The sequence below is a fragment of the Phalacrocorax carbo genome, chromosome 2 (assembly GCF_963921805.1).
Source record: "Phalacrocorax carbo chromosome 2, bPhaCar2.1, whole genome shotgun sequence".
Classification (NCBI taxonomy): domain Eukaryota; kingdom Metazoa; phylum Chordata; class Aves; order Suliformes; family Phalacrocoracidae; genus Phalacrocorax; species Phalacrocorax carbo.
In genome coordinates this window covers 32,422,017-32,439,071 of record NC_087514.1, presented here as the reverse complement: position 1 = coordinate 32,439,071, position 17,055 = coordinate 32,422,017, and the positions used below count along the sequence as shown (strand labels likewise).

Genomic DNA, 17,055 nt, shown 5'->3' with positions numbered 1-17,055 from the left:
GTTCACCCGGATTGCCTAGCTGGCGTTTAAACTTGCCAGCGGGCACGAGCTGATGTGCTTCAGGTTAGGCTAGTATTCGAACTGTTAGGCTGAACTTGAGCTGTTAGCTGGAATTTATCCCTGAGCACTCCGTTTTCACTATTTAGAGCTCAGTTTTAATTGAAAGACCCGCCTTGGTTGTATAGATGTATCTGGAGTCCGAATTGTAGTGCAATAATTAAATTGAGCTTATTGCCTGACTGCTTTAAGGATCTCAGGGTACCTTGGACAAGAGCTGCTATTCTGATGTTCAGATAGGATATTGAGATGACAGATAAAATATTAGGCGAAGATAAGATTTCTTAGAGCTAGTTAGAAAAGAAAGGCAAGTTTTATGTGAAATTGCTGCGAGATTGCAAGGAAAACCTTACAGTGCGTAAATAGCAATTATCCAAAATATTATTTTTGGATTTCTAAATGCAACGTTCACCTTCAAAATGAGTAACACTATTTTTTTAAGTAAGTGTGTTTCTGAGGCAGCTTTTGTGGCTACAGATGCTTCATGGCAGTAAGTCATTTTATCAGTTTCCCCCAGTCTGGGGTTTGCTATTCACTCTGCAGAATTTCAGCCCAACTTGCCTTAAATAACTTGTTTCTAATTTTGAAACTTTCATTCTTAATTTCTTTTACTTTTTTTACATCTTTGAAAATGTTCTTTTTGTTTAATGTTATTGCAGTATATTCCTTACCATCTTATTGCCTAGTTTTCTGACTTTTGAGTTGTGAATGATTACCCTGTAAAGGTATGTCCTGTCGCTGTGTAGCCTCCTGTGTCGCTAGATGTTGCTAATTCATGCTACACATGGAAGTTTCTCTCTCGCTTCCATTAAGCTATGCATAAATAAAAAATACTCTGAGCAGTTTTTCCTACTGAACTTACTAGTTTTTTCTTTCTGTCTTCCTATCCCCGGTCTGTTGTAAGAGTATAAAATATCGGGAGGGGGGAAACGACAGAATATTGGTTTGCATGTTACAGTAGCCTAGAAGTTAATGTAAGTATCATGGGAATCCTTTGTAAAAATGAGCCTCTGCTTCTATACCGCTATTGGTTTAAGAAAAAATATTTGTAGTAACTGTAATAAGTGAAACAGTATGATAGATGAGATGTATCAGCGCTTCTTTCCTACTGTATTGAAGATAAGGTTTGGACAAAGTAAGCTTCTGTGATGTGGCTGTGCAGAGATTAGCACTGTTTTCCACTTGAAAACACCAGATGTATCCCTGTGCAATTAAATTTCAGTTAAAAACCTACAAGGGAAGGAATTGCAGTTTTCAAAAGTCTGTGTAGTTTTCTTTGTGGTGTGCTTTCAGGTTACACTTTATTGCAAATCTGATTAAGAATCTGTTTTCTTTCCACTTTTATGTTCAATTTCCATATCCTTTCACACTTTCAAGAGCACTTGAATTTCTCTTGATAGGTATGTTTAAATTAATTCCAAAACAGTAGCCCCATATTTTCTTAATGCCATGATACCAGATACATGGAACAAAAGTAGGCAATTTGTACCCTCACCATATTTCCAACACACATAATGAGGCAGCAAAGCCATTTAGATTTAATGAAACTTGGGAGAGATCTTTCAGCCTTTGTCTTAGAGACAACACACATGTATTCTTGACTTGACAAGCTTCAACTGCAGGGCACGTTTAGCAGCTGCTAATAAACATATGGCATAGTGCCACCGTTCAAGTGCGAAAAGGAAATTGTAGGTGTTAAGACACTAAAGCAGTGGAAATTTCTATAGGTCTGTTGGATATTACACTCATGAAGAAATGGGCGATGATTTGAGTTTATTTTTGGGATACATTTAATTTGGAATGCCAAAATACAACACAAGTGGCTGCAGCTGCTGTAATTCAAGGGTATGGAGCTGTCAGTCGGTGCTTCTTTCTAAGACAAAAATCTTGACTTGTTTTTTTCCTCTATCTTTTAAAAGAATCTGTTCCATATTAAAGCTTATGGAAAGATATAATCAGCCTGAAGCACCTTTGTTTTGGTTTTGGGTTTTTGTTTGTTTGTTGTGGGTGGTTTTTTATAAACAGGTTATTGTGTTGCCAAAAATCTTAAGAAATAGACACTGGGAAATCACTGCAGAAGATTTTAATTCTGTGATGAATTTAGATCCATGAGATGCAGATTTATTGGCTGCTGGGGGTTCCTCCCCTCAAAGCTGCTGCTTAAAACATTTTCTCTCTGGGCATAATTTGAAGCTGAGCTTTGGAAATACTGCCAGAAAAGCTTTCTCCAGCCTAACAGGCATGTTGGTTTAAAGCAGAAGCTCTCCAAAAGGAGGAAGGCCTTTGATGTGCTATTTTTTCCATGTGAACTGTAATTGTTTGCTTTGTATGAGCAGTGATGAATAGAAGTCATGCTTCAGATGTAAGAGTTACATTATTGTGTTCTAGGTTAACTTCTTGAATTACTCTTAGCAGAGAAGAAAACTTGAGGAGGAAGTCAGGCCTTCAGAGTAAGGACCATCACTTACTGTTTTTTTTAGATAGTGTTTTTACCAGACCTCGAACTACTTAGTGGGTGTTAGGTTCTTAATGGAACAGTTTTAAATTGGTGAGTTTTCTTTGAGTGATGCTGTGGCATGTAAAATGGCAGCAGAGCATCATGTGTGCAGCTGATAGCACTGTCTTCAGAGATAATTCCTCTCCCTAGATGCACGTGCTTAAGAAGTTCCTGATCGCTCACTTTTGTTAGAGGATCCAGTTCTCAGGATAAGGATTAATTTGGGGGCAGTGGAAAACTGCTGTAGACTAAGGTGTGGTAATGGGGAAGGGATTACAAAAACGGGGCATAACTACTTTTCATACAGCTACAGCTGCGATGGAATCTGTGGTTAGATTGATTGATTTTGGGTTTGTTTGGTGGTTTTTGGTTTGGTTTTTTTCTCCCCCATCCCCCACTCCCAGGAGAGAGTATGCCAATGGCACAGGAGGAGAAAGAAAAGCAAGTTTCTAGTAGCAGTTTTTGATCCTCTGTTTCTGTTCCTGTTAGCTTTTAGGCAAGTTTAATTAGTGAATTATACATATGAAAATTTGAAATAGTAATTTATCTTTGGGTGTTTTCAGATGAGTCTAACTAATTGAAACTGAGCACAATATTAGTTTCCCTGAGTGCACTCTGTTCTGTTAGACTGCTTCTTAATCTCACTTACAGAAAGAAGCTTTTCAGACTTAGTGCTGTAGATTCCACAAATAAAACTGAAGTAGTCCTGGTTTTTATTCCAGTTTTCTTACCTAGTTTTTGTTAAAGGATAAGGTGGTTTGCTGTTGAGATAACTTAGGTGATAGAGGAATATTTGGTCTGTATTCTGAAAGTATAATTGACATCTAAGCGCATATCACTGGTTTTTCTTCTCATCAGAACCATTATCAGAACTCTCATCATCTACCCTTATGATGATGTGCCATAAGTACAACATAAGTAACAGAAGCTTGAAATAGACTACTACTTTTTCTGTAATTATTTTCTGCCCCATACCTCCTATAGAACTGTGTTGTAGTTGTACTTTTCTATACAAAAGGGAGATGTTTAAAACCCTCCAAGGGATATTAATTTTTTTCATTCTTCTCATAGTAAATGTTAATTCTACTTGTCACACTTGGCTTACATAGGCTTGATAACTGTTCAGATGTCAGGGCTTTCATTTCATTTGAGGTGTGGCATTATGGTTAGCTGCTTCCATAGCAGCAGTTAAACAGTTGTTTCCAGTATTACTGTTAGTTTTAAAATATTCATGCACCCATTTCTGTAAAGCTGTAATATTGATCTCTTTTTTTTTTTTTTTCCCCAACACATGCCCTGATAGCTTGGGCATTAGTTGCATGATAGTCTCTTATTTTCACTCAGCTGTCTGGCCTTTTCATAATGAAGACATTAGTCTTACGTTTCTGTAGCACATTTGTGATCTGCAGCTCCTTTTTACCGTGCTGGCTTGTTGTTTTCTTAGGGGGAAAATAAACTATTGTAAACCTTGATTTGTTTTTTTATCAACTTGATTGGATACATACACATGCTCAGTGAAAATGTACTATTAGCTCCATTCTTTAATCAGACCATTGTGAAAAGAACCGCTGCAGAGTATTTTTAAATTTTATGTGGTGTTTAAGGTGTTCTCAGAGAATGAAATTGTCAGCTATCATAGCATCTACCTAGCACTTACTGTGTGAGATGCAAGTCACTGATGGCTGACTGTGACTAGAGTGACAACACTTTAGGGTATGATAATTTTCATCTTAATCTGATCCAAAGTCAGTGTAATTGGTGTGTGAAACTAAGCGGTGCTCCGTTGCTGGAGTGACAAAGCTAGTCCGGATCTGAAATACGCTGAGAACTTAATGACAGTTGTCACATGTTTGGGATGTACTTTCTGTTTCAAAGCTCTGAACTGAGGGAGTACTTGAGTATGTCAGAGCATGCAGAAAAAATTAAGCCGAGGTTGGACGAAAATCTGTTATTTTAGATGTAAATACCATTTTAGAGGATGTAGTTACAGCCTCAGTTGTCATCCCAGCGATCCACACTGGGGTTATAACTTGAGGTGAGTACTGAGTCAATGCACTAATTCCCGTGTGGTGGAAAGTGACTTCTTTTATCTGTATGTATAGCTGGTTTCTGCCATAGTCCCAAATTAAGGGTAGTACTTTTCTGCAATGTGTATTTTAGACCCAGTATAGATTATGGGCTCATGACTGCATTAACAGTACCTCAGTAATGTTGTTTTTGACCTGTAGTGTTGAGGTAGTCGAGTGTTAATGATACCTCTAGCCCCCAATTCTGAGAGTTGTTTTAGAATATGTGAAGCAAAAATAATGACATAATTTGCAAAATGTTTAGGATGAGAGATCATCACCATATTGGAGCAAGCCAGTTTTGAACTGTCCTTACTTGCTAGGGAAGAGTCTCAAGAGATCCAGTATAAAACAGACTATGTCTTCGTCGCTGCTCTCGATGGCAGCATGTATCAATCAATATAAGTATAGTCTCAAATACGCTAGTCTGGGGTGTTTTCTGCTTTGTTCTATCTGCTGCTTTGTATAGCAGCTCTGAATCACCATTGACTGAACATCAGTTATAAATCTTCTAAATGCTCTAAAATCCAGTTCAGATCTCTAGTTCAGACAGTGAAAGGCTGATAAGAAAAATCTTTCATAACTAATTTCTTAGTGTTAGGTTTTCTGATGCTACTTTCAGCAAAATTTTCAAGCAACGTTTGAGATCACACCTTCAAAAGGAGGCACATAAGTACATATTGTCTATATAATAAGTATGTATCAGTTAAAGGTGTTGCCTCTGGAAAGTTTGAGTGAAGCACGATTCAAGAAAGTCTTTGTTAAATAATGTAGTGGAAGCTTAAGTTTTGTTTGGTCACCTGCAGTGTTCTGTCCACTTGTGTAATACAGCTATTTAATCCTAAGCCTGCGCAATTAGAAAATAAAGAAATGCCTAATTTGTAGAACTGTATTAGAAATATAGCTGCTCTTATAACTACTTCGGTTACATGTTTTCTTTAAAATGTATAAGAGATTGGGAGATACAGACCTAATCTTTATGTATTCATCTCTCAGCCTGAGAAAATGTTGACTCAGTTATTGAGGTTGAATTTACCCATTTAAGTGGGGTTTTCTAGGATGGAGTGGGGGGTTGGTTATGTGAGAACCATCTAGTTAAATCTTTGGAAAGAGAGACTCCTGAATCTTTAATGTATTTGGGTTAAGAAAAACAAGTTGTTCACACCCAACTAAATCTTTCCTTACTTCTGGCTGCAGCTTCACTTCCTTTGCCCTCAAGGCAATTCTGCTAGTTCTGTTTTTGTTCCAAATTTGGGGGCAGAGGTTGCAGAGTGAGATCATGATTCTTAGTTTTCAGAAATATTTCTAAATTATATATTCCTGCCTGACTTTATGGCCAAGTACATAAATAAAAAATGAAATCGTTTGAATAACATTATCTTTTTAAGTTTATTTTCATATCCTTATTATAGTGTTGGAGGACTAAGGAGAGCGTTCATTAAGAGCTAATTATGGTTGTGGTTTTTCTAATTGCAGGAGTCAGAGTTACCATCAGAACTGAATAATGAAGGATACTGTGATTTTAACAGCAGGCCAAATGAGAACTCTTACTGCTATCAGCTCCTGCAAGAGCTCAACGAGCAGAGGAAGAAAGGCATTCTTTGTGATGTTAATATTGTGGTGAGTGGGAGGGTCTTCAGAGCTCACAAGAACATCCTGGTTGCAGGCAGCCGCTTCTTTAAGACTCTGTATTGCTTTACAAACAAAGAAAGCCGTAACCAAACCACTGTTACCTATTTAGATGTTGTTGCTGTTCAAGGTTTTTCTGTCATCTTGGACTTCTTATATTCTGGTAACCTCGTGCTTACGAGCCAAAATGCCATTGAAGTGATGTCAGTGGCCAGCTACCTTCAGATGACAGAGGTTGTCCAGTCCTGCCGCAACTTCATCAAAGATGCCTTAAACATAAGTATAAAATCAGAAGCTCCAGAGACTGTTGTAGTGGATTACAACAGAAGATCTGTTAGTAGGGATGGTTTGTCTCCAAGGGATCAGAAAGTTGCCAGCTTCTGGGCAACGCGAAACCTTACCAACTTGGCAAGTAGCATAAAAACTGAGAACGATGGTTACCCTATTGATGAGGGCCAAATGGAAAGTTACCAAATGAATGACTGCGGTTGGGTCCAGGACAGCTCACCTGAAATGGCTGAAAACGAATCTCAAGGTGAGGGAAAAGTTTTTGTATGGAATGACATGGGCGCACAGGGACAATCAGTTCAAGAACCTGGAAAAGCAAGAAGGAAAAACCAAACTGCAAAGAGATTTATTTATAATATACCACCTAATACTGAAGAGAACTCAGAAGATTGCTCAGTGTTGCAACCATCAGTCCCATATCCAGAAGAAGATTTGTCATTTATTAAAGAAGAAGCAGGTAAATATTGCTTAACATCAGTTATATAATTTGAAAACTAAATTATTGAATAAAGTATATGACAATAACTTTTATAAAGGTATGTTGGATAGGATCTTTTACTAAAAAGTCAGCGCACCAATCAGGTTACTAAATCAGTAATTTGATTCTCCACCTTGGGGCACAGCAGTGTATCTTCAGCTAGAGAAAGGAATGGCAGTGCTGTGCCATGCAGTATGTAACACTGCTTGCATTTGATGCTTGAGTTGGGGATCCTTACCAGCTGGTAGAAACTAAAATTTTTACATTTAATCTGTAGCCACTCTTAGGCACAAAATCAAAGGGTGATAACTGGTGGCTAATAATGTTCTCTCGTTGCACAGAGAAAGGGTTTTTATAATTTTCTTCCCTACACTAGCAAAAGATTTTTCTGGTGATCTCCCTCACCTGAGTGTCACCCAGAAGCAGAAGTCAGATTGCTGCTGCTGTTTATTGTAGAGGTATCTGGAAAGCTACAAAATGGAGTAATCCTGAATCTTGAAGCAGATTTGTGAAATGGATTGGAAAGAGATGCCACAATGATGTACAGCAGAGGGAATATCTTTTTTTGTTGAATTATTCTTTAAACAAATGCTGGGAGTGACTGAATTCATAGGATTTTTTTACTCAAGGATCTATGTTTAATGTAAATGCTAGAATAAGATTAAGTATCTGTTTGCTAAACAAATATGATCACACAAAGAATTATAAGCAGACTATTCACAGTGTAATTGGAATTTGGAGCAATGTAATTAAGTTCCATTTTTACTTTTTAAATTATTATTATTATACTGTATGAATAGTTGAAGTTTATATTTGAAGTACTGCCATTTACCTGTATCACTCTTAGATGAATTAGCAGCTTTGAGAACTTGCCCAATTTAGGAGTTAAAGGTGTATTTGAGACGTCGCTGGAACCAAGTTCTCTCAATACATCTGTTTCTAAAGCATTTAAAAATGTACACCACTTTCAAACATGAAGGGACTGTGGATATCCTGCTTCCCAGGTTCAAAAGGTAGAACTAAGAGGAGGGAAAAAAAGAAATTGTCACTCACATGGGCGGGTATAGAATATTTCTGGATATTTTTGTATTCCAGTGGCAAAACAGAGATTTGAAAGCCTGAGTTCTGGGAGAGTCTAGGAACCTATATTTACGTGGTGGAAGGAAGGATGGGCTTGGTTTCTTCCTGTACCCCCTGACAGAAATCCTTTCAGAAGTGGCAGGGACAGGCTGTCTCTCCTGGGACCTGAAAGGGCTCTGCCAGCAGTGTGTGGGTGCCTACCTGTGCATGGTGCCAGTGGCATGTGGCCTTACGGGGTGGTACAGACTGGAACTACGGACCCCTACATCTGGCACACAAGCAAGGGCAGCCAGTACAAGAGAGGTCCATACAGTTTGCAAGTAGTGGGCATGACAGGAGTGGCTCTGGGGAAGCAGCTGGGCTGAGGAGCTACCGTTCATTCTGCAAATGCTTCAGGGGGTTTGCTTATCTGTAGTCCTTACCTCTTAACTGCGTGGGTAGGTCTGCCTTAGCTTTGCCGTTCAGTTTGGGAGTGTGCACTTGTAAAATGAGTTTCCTGATTTCTCTTGCTGTCTAAGCTTTCTTAGACTGCACAGGGTTTCTTCTGGTTGAAGTGAAGGTAGAAGCTGTGTTTCAGAAACTTGCCTATTGTGTGCCAACTGCTAACAGGCCTTGAGTCTACAGCACCAGGTTAGATCTGGCCTTAAGTAACGTTCCCACTACACGCATCTAAAGGTGCTTTGAGTCCTTGGCACCCACACAACAAATCTGCCTGTGCTGGGCTATGCTGCTTGCTAAATACAGGCTTAGTTGCAGCAGCATGAAAAAGCGCAGCAGAGGGTCTGGAGCAGGAGCTGAGGACCTGTATATTAATTACAGAAACATCAAATTTCTGACACAGTTTAGGATGTGATTTCTGTTCTGATTTATAGGGGGTAGATATTCAACCTCTTTTGCTGTTGGAAATACCACAGATAATATGTCTACTAAATGATGACCCCAGCAACAGAAATAAATACTTGTTTGCATGCTGAGAACTTGAATATGTGCTCTGGTACTTTCTTGAAGAAATAATGGAGGATATGGGCAGTGCAGTAATGATTAAAGAAGTTTAGTCCTTGTTCAGTTTTTTGGACAGAAGCACAGAGGTTTCTAGTAATTCGTTGTGCTAAAGAATTAAATTACAAAATACATCCATGCAACATCTTGATGAAAAGGGCTGTGTTAGAGGCCAGAGGCACACTGAAATTGTGCTGTGGTGTCTGTCCAAAACCATTGAAAGTTCTGTGATTGCAGGGGGGAGTTTATTTTATTGAGCTATAAAATGGTGTCAACTAATGATCTCCTTGGTACTTAAGAGAACAACATAAGTGGTCCCAGGTAAAGAATTAAATTTTCTCAGTGTTACAACTATCTTGGAAGCCATCTAATATTTTTATAATAAGACCTTTACTTTTATGAAGTTCTCTGTGATGCACATTGTTTGAAACAAGAAAAGAGATTAGAAATAGGGCTTGGTATAGCTTGCTTTCACCTGTGGTCTGTGCTTTAGCATTTGGTATTCTTTCGCCTCTACTGCTGGCTAGCTTTTTCTTTGCTTTGCAGGTAGATTCCACTCTTAAACACTTTTCTTTCAGTTGTTCCCTATATGCTCAGGAAAAGGTGGAAGAGGGTGGAGTGGAGAATTGGAAGAATGACAAGAATGAGTTGTAGAGTAACCTGCAGGTTATTTGGTAACTTTTTAGTTGTGGATTAAATTTCTTGCAGAGATGAAAAACTACCAGAAATAATAGGCACTGGGAGTTAAAAATTCATAAGAAAATGTCTTCTGGAATTCTTTTCTATTCCATAAGGCAATGCTGTGAGACAAAAAAGAATAGTAAATTATTATGATGAAAGCTAAGGAAGTGCACTGTCTCTTTAGTTGCTACAAGGGAAAGAATGAGCTTGTACTATTATACTTTGTCATGTGCTGATGGGGATAACCAACACCAGCTGTGGTTATGAGATGTCCAGTTACATGTAAAGTGAGTTACTGTGTCCTTGATTATAGTTTTGGGTTGTCTGGTGTTTTTGTGAGGGGAAGGAAGTTGATACAGTGGAAGGGAAGCCTGTTTAAGCACATTTCCTCTCACTACAAAAATTTACTCTAAAAGCCCCTACCTTGAATTCTGTAGTAAGTGGACTTTCCAGTTGGATACTGCTAGGTAAGTATTAGATAATCAACAAAAAAAGCTTTCTGAACTGTCTAACCCTCCTGTCCCAGCAAAGTGAAGATATTAGAACTGCTTCTTGTAAAATGTGAGTTTTCCTACAGGTATCTGTAAGGATATGTCAGCTTCTCCTTCCTCTTGTGCTGTGTGGCCAGTGAGTTCATATTTAACACCTTCCCTTTAAAAGTAGCACTTCGGAGAGCTTAAACTCCATGAAGCTGAGATGGATTTTAAATTGCATGTACTATCTTAATTCATTTGCTGACTCTTACTGAAGGTTTCAAGCCTTCCTCCAGTTTTAGCTATATTAATTAAAATAGCTGTGTTTCTTCACACTGAATGTTACGCCTATCTTACTGTTTTCCCTTCTAGTTGATAATCTGCTAAAAAAAATACCTTTACTGTTTACAGCCACGATACATCTTAAAACTAACCATTTACTATGGTGAAAATAACAGTGCAATCAGTCAGCATTTCATAGTCAGTTTCCAGATTGTAAAAGCCCAGTGACTCTTAATTCATCATATGTCTAATGTCTGTTTGAAGTTTATAAAAACTTTTATCACTTCTTGAATTTGTTTTTCATTTGGGCCTGGTTTTTTTTGGAGTACAAGTATCCTATCCTCAGGCTTCAGAATAGAACTATGAAGTATTGTTTATAGTTTCCAGAGCTGGTGGTGTTGATTCTTAGAGACTTGTATGTAATATCCCCATAGCTTTATGAAACTACCACTGGATTATTTGTCACTGTGATTTTCAGGCTAGATAATGCTGCGTCATATATTGTGTTGGGGGTGGGGATGAGGGAAAGGATAACAAGGTCAGGATGAAAACAGCAGTTTTGTGAAACAAGAAGGTTCCTGAATGACTTCGTAGGTTCTTAAGGAATTTAATTCAGCTTGCTGTAGAAGCACCTACTTTTCAGAAGGTTATAGCAGCTAAAAATGTAATGCCGGTCATGGTTCTCCTTGTGATTGGAGGGAGTAGCATGACATGACTTGATCAGGACTTTACAATGAAGACAGGTAACTTCGTGTTTGAAGAAGTCAGAATTGGTGGACTTATCTGGACATGTATATTTCTTGTAGGGATAAACCCCACTTGACTGTCCAAGTTCAAAGAAAAAGAAAATTAGTACAAGAAAATTAACCATAAGTCTCAGTTACATCTTCCTCAGATCTCCAGCTGGTACCCTGATGCAAAGATTTAAATTGCTTAATAGACCTTTGACCTCTATACTTGCCCCATTCCCTATATATCCTGGTATTGAAGCCCCCATTGGTTTTTTAGAAGTCATCTAAAGAGTACAACATCTGGGGGGGCAGCCTCTTACCCATTCATTAGATTTACCTCTCCCCAGGATGATCCCAAAGAGAAATAGATCTTCACATTCTCATGGTACGGTATGCCACTGACCTTGCAACTTTAGCAATGTTCTATGTATTACTGTTGTGTTGGGGCTTTCTTTTTTAACCCCCCAAAACAGGCAAGGTGGATGGGTTGGGGAGGAAGGTTACGTGGTGTCTACAAACTTTTTCTGCCTGAAAAACTTTTTTTTTTGTCTCAATGCAATCGAAGCGCAGGCAATACATTCACTTCTAAAAAATTATCAATCTGTAATGCTGGTCTGTTTTTTTTTCTGCTACCTCACTTATGAAATAGTGATGATGATGATGGCAGCAGTTCCATAAATAAAGAAAACCAGAGGCAGTGTATCTTCTTTGTTCATTTGAGGGGCATGACTCCAGCCACAGAAGTTAGCTGTGCTATTTCTTCAGCTAGCTTCCTTCCTGCATTGCAAAGATGTACCTCAGTAAGTCAAATGTAATTAAGTCTATCATTAATCTGTCACTGAGCAGTGAAAGTGTTTTTACTCTAGGTGTTTTAGATCCTTTTGGATTGTAGCTGATTTTCAGAGTAGCATGGAGCTTTTTAAACTACCATGAATATTAGAATACAACTTCCTTTAAAAAGTGTTTTTTTCCAGGTAGTAATTACCCTATAAAGTATTGGGGTTTTTTCCACAGCCCACTTATCACCTACATGGTGTTTTCACATGCCTATCCATTCCCACATGATATTTATGAAGCTAAAAAAACTGCTAAAGGACTTTTTAAAAATATTATTTATGCCTTAACTGACATATGGTATCAAAAGCAATGTTAGTTTTCCTATTTAATCTGTAGGTTTTCTGTGTTGGTAGGCCTATTCAATTGAGTTATTCCACCATAACTCCTGTGAGAGCACTCTTATGCTAGAGTGGCTTTGTCATGTAAGAGTTTATGGAAGTAGAAATTGATCAGTTGCTGTTCAGTTACTCTGGGTGTACAAGACTTAGTGTGTTGTGTGGGTTTGGAGTTGGTTTGTTTGTCTTTTAAATTTGAGGTATGTTTTCTAAATTTGAGGGTTAGGTTATCCTCACTGTTGGTAGCTGAGTGGAATAGGCGTTAAGTGGCATGTAGTTTGACTAAAAGGTGGTTTCTTCAGCTTCTCTTTCCAGGTTCTCTGTCCTTGCTGTGTTTAGCTTGCTGCCCAACCATTTATTCTTTGTGTACATTCTGGAATTCTTGTTTATGGAACTTGGAGTCAGGTTTTTTTGGGGGAAGAGAGAAGCGGGAAGCATTTCTTGTGCCGGTTTCTGGTAGGCATCAGTAAATATGTCCAACCAGAAATGTCTCCATAGTGTAGAAAGCTTATACTAAACATAGAAAGTGTAGAATAGCAAGCTTATGCTATGCATTTACCCTGAAGCTCATTGTTGTACTTGCAGTTTACATGCATTGGTAGAAGTATAGCTTTAGCAGACAATTCCACTTTAACCGCTAGCCTTCATTGGTGCCGCTTTGTTAGTTACAAGCTTCATCCTGTCATACTGGAAACAATGGAGAGGGGAGTTAGCAAGATCAGAGTTGCCATTTTTACAGTAAAAATATAGCCACAATAGCAGAAGTTCTGGTATTTCTAGGGCTCAGGGTGGGTTTGAGGGAACATTTTTAAAAACATGACCTCAAAAGCTGGGGAAGAAAAACCCCTTTGTTAAGCAGCAGTTGTCTTTCATGGTCAGGTCACGTGTATGAAAAGTACACATTTGCTTGCTTGTGACTTGACTTGATCCCCTTTCTTTAGGGTGTAATGTTGCGTGTTACATTGTAAGGAGAGCATGACACCAGTCTGGCAAGTTTAGTTTGTCATGTAATCACAGATCTTACTGGGGAGACTTCCCAAGGAAGTATCTGGGTGTGTTCGTGGTTTTTATCGGGTTTTTTGTTTGGGTTGGGTTTTTCTTGTTGGTAAAGGTTGGGTTTTTTCTTTTTTGTTTTGGTATTTTTACAGATTTGCACCTCTGTCTTGTACCTTACTTTTTCTCAAAGCCCAGTGTAAAGACAAAATCCTTTGGTATTCCTGGACAAAGTTGGGCTTTGGCAAAGTAAGTCTGGAATGAATGATACTGAGATGCCAGTTCAACACAAGGATTTTGGTCAGTTATGCTACTCCTTCTAAAACTGCCTGCAATTACAGAAGCTAAAATGAAGTGGAGATCTCTTTAGCATTTCCTTTCAACTGTTCCAGCATAAAAAGTTGTTTGGACCAAAACAGTCTCTGCACAGCAATGGTACCTGTGCCTATGTCTTTACATAAGAATAAATACAAATAACAGTTTTTGGTGTATTTGTCTCATCTACAGTGACATCAGTGGTCTTCGACGATTTAATTCTTCCTTTGAGAAAACATGGTTACAAGCTACAACATGTAGCTGATAAAATGGTACCAATGGCAGTTCTCTAATGCTGATGCAGAAAGAAACTAATGGCTTTACTGTGTAGAAACCCTTATATTAGGACTAAGATTGGAATAAATTAATTTTCCTTTTTTAATTGGATTTTCCCCCCCTTCATTAGGAAAAAAATGGCAGCTTTAAGGACAAATCAAACTTCTTTCCTTGGATTTGTTCTACAATCACTTTTTCAACCAGTTAGCAAGAAAATAGGAGCAGAACATAATACGAAGACATTTACTTTAGTTAACAGAGCATCTAGAATGGTTGGTGGTTTTTATTCTATTAAAGGATCTTAATCCTAAATGCCAGTCAGTCACAAGGAGTTTCATGCAGCCTTTCAGGTATATATATCCTTGAAAGTCCTACTTATGTTAACACTTTAAATATAATACTTGATGAAAAGGGGATGTGAAAAGTTTATATTAGAAAGTATTTGAGTTACCTCTTGAATACTTTACTTGAGAACTCTTTAGGTACATCCTTACATTTACTTATTCATGACCTGGCCCTTAAACTTCTGAACTACATCATGAGCTCATTGATTAAGGTATTTTCTTGACAGTGAAGTCAAGAAGGGCTATTTTCCTGAAAATAGCTTACCAAGTCTTACTGTTCAACGTCTTCATCAGTGATCAGGGTAGTAGGACAGAAGATGCTCTCAGCAAGTTTGCAGATGACATCAAATTGGTGGGGATGGCTGATCTGCTAGAGGGCAAGGCTGGACTGTCGTTCAGATGGACCTTGACAATCTGTAGGAATTGTCCAGCAGGAACTCCCAAGATGCTGTGCCAAGACAAATGTCAAGTCCTGCCTCTAGAAGTAACAACCCTGTATTAGTACAAGCTGAGCGCTGAGTGGCTGTGTAGTAACTCTGTGGAAAAGAGCCGGGACGTCCTTGTGGACAGCAAACAAGTCGGTAGCGCATCATAGGAGCAATGAGGGCTAGCCTCGTAGTGGTATTAGCAAGATTATAGTCAGCAGACTGAGGGAAGTGATGATAACACCCCTGAATTCAGGACTGGCAAGACTGCATATGAAATCCTGTGCCCAGTTCAGGACAGCTCAGTACGAGAAAGATGCTGGCAAGCTGGAGGGAGTCTGGTGGAGGGGCTGTAGGTGATTAGGAGGATGGAGAGCATGTTGTTCAATGAGAAGCTGAGGAGCTGAATTTTAGTATGGAGAAGGCTGAGGGACCTACCTGCTGTCTTCTCCCACCTTGAGGAGATTATAGAGGAAGTGAACCCAGATGCTTTTGAGAGGTGCACATGACAGGGCAAGAGTCAATTGTCAGAAGTTGCAGCTAAGGAAATTCCAGCTGTATATGAAGAAAACTGTTGACTATGAGAATTGTTGTGTTCAAACATATTGTTTAAAGGGTTTTTGGAATCTCTAGTCCTTGTAGATATTTAAAATTTGGCAAGGTCCAAAGCAACATATAGTCCCAACTTTGAAGTTAGCCCTGCTGTAAGCAGGAGGCTGAACTAGGTGACCTTCAGAGGTCACTTCAGACCTAAGTTTTTGTTCTGAGTCTGTGGTAGTGCCTGAGAACAATGCTCTCCCACAAATAAGTGATCTGGATGAGGGAAAGCTCTTACTATCTTGTGTTCCACTGATGTAGCCTTTGTGGGGAGAGATCAGCAAAATAACTTTCTAATGTGAATGGCACCCCTTTCTCAGGGAATTTAGGGAATATATGGTAAGTTGAAGCAAGTAGATGATACATTTGGCACCAATTGATGGTCATCTGGCAGGGTTAGTTGATGACAGATCTGCCTCCATAGTCAAGGCAATAAACCATTTTTTAATGAATGAGAAACAGTAAAAATTAAGAGCAATTGGACGCAGCACACAGAGTATGAGTAAGATTGCATTGGCAAAATGTCTTTAAGTTTGTCTGAGCCTGCTGTTGGAAAAGGCAGTTGAGAAGTAACATACTTTGACCCCTTTTCAGAAGCAAGGTTAAAGATGTGAGTAATACTGTGGGAACAAATGGAGTACAATGTCTTTTTTTCCCCCACCTTCCCAGTACCTCAGGCTTGGCAATGCTGTTTTTTCTGTCATGTTACTTAACGTAAACAACACATGCAGCTCTCCAGTGGCAATCCAGGTTGATTCAGTAGATTACCACTGCTGTCTTTACAATCCCTGAAAGCTATGGATTGCTTATCCTGTCTTTTTTTTCAATTGATCTGAATGAGCAGTCAGTGTCAGAAAACCTGGTAGAAAAAATAGTAGAATTCCTTTTTCTCCTCTTTTGGCATTGTTTTTAGTGGTAATATGTTTAAAGACAGCAGAAGTTACGTTCATTACAGACAACTGTATCTAATGCAAAGTTTTAGGTCTTCTCCCTCAGCGCATGCTAAGTCCAGATCCCTTTCTGTAATGACCTGTTCGATGGCCTACATTGTTGATCTTCTTATTAGTCTCCTTGATCATCCCCTACTTAGTAACGTCTCATTTTCTTCCCCCCAAAATTGGCATATTTCTGGTTACAGAAAAAAAGCAAAACTTGTCATACTAATGATGTTTCCATTCACATGTGGTCTCTCTTTCTGGTGACACTCCCCTACCTCTTCCCTTCAAAACTGGAAATCCGTGTCTGACTTCTGGTTATCCTTTTTCCTGAGAAAAAAGGAAATTTGGAAACACAGTAGGACATAAAATGTTTCCATCACGTTTTTGTTAGTTGTGTAAAAGCCTATACAACCACTTCGTTGTACTTTGCATTGTCTTTATCTCATCTCAGATTGGTGTCTTGAGAATTGCAGTGCTGACAGCTATCAGCTTATTTGGATTGGTTTTTTTATTATTTTAGTTATGTGGTGTAGTGGTGGTGTTTATGGTTTTCTGGGTTGTTTTGCTTTTTTTTTAAGATCAGGTTACTGATAGAAACCTCTTCTCCATGCAGGGTAGAACAATGGTTACGTGTTGGCGGCTAACTGACATTTAAATTACTAACTTACACCTCTCTTAGGAATCAACTAAACTGTAAAAAAGGTATCTTTATATCAAAGGAAAGTTGTGGTCAG

General features: G+C 38.7%; 1 protein-coding gene across 1 annotated transcript in view; it reads left to right on the top strand.

Moving 5' to 3' along the window:
• ZBTB10 (zinc finger and BTB domain containing 10) overlaps positions 1 to 17,055 on the top strand; it is a 28,906-nt gene that overhangs the window by 2,171 nt on the left and 9,680 nt on the right. Inside the window, exon 2 of the mRNA XM_064442502.1 lies at positions 6,097 to 6,994. Within this exon, the coding sequence (XP_064298572.1) occupies positions 6,097 to 6,994 (898 nt within the window). The remainder of the gene's footprint in view (positions 1 to 6,096; positions 6,995 to 17,055) is intronic.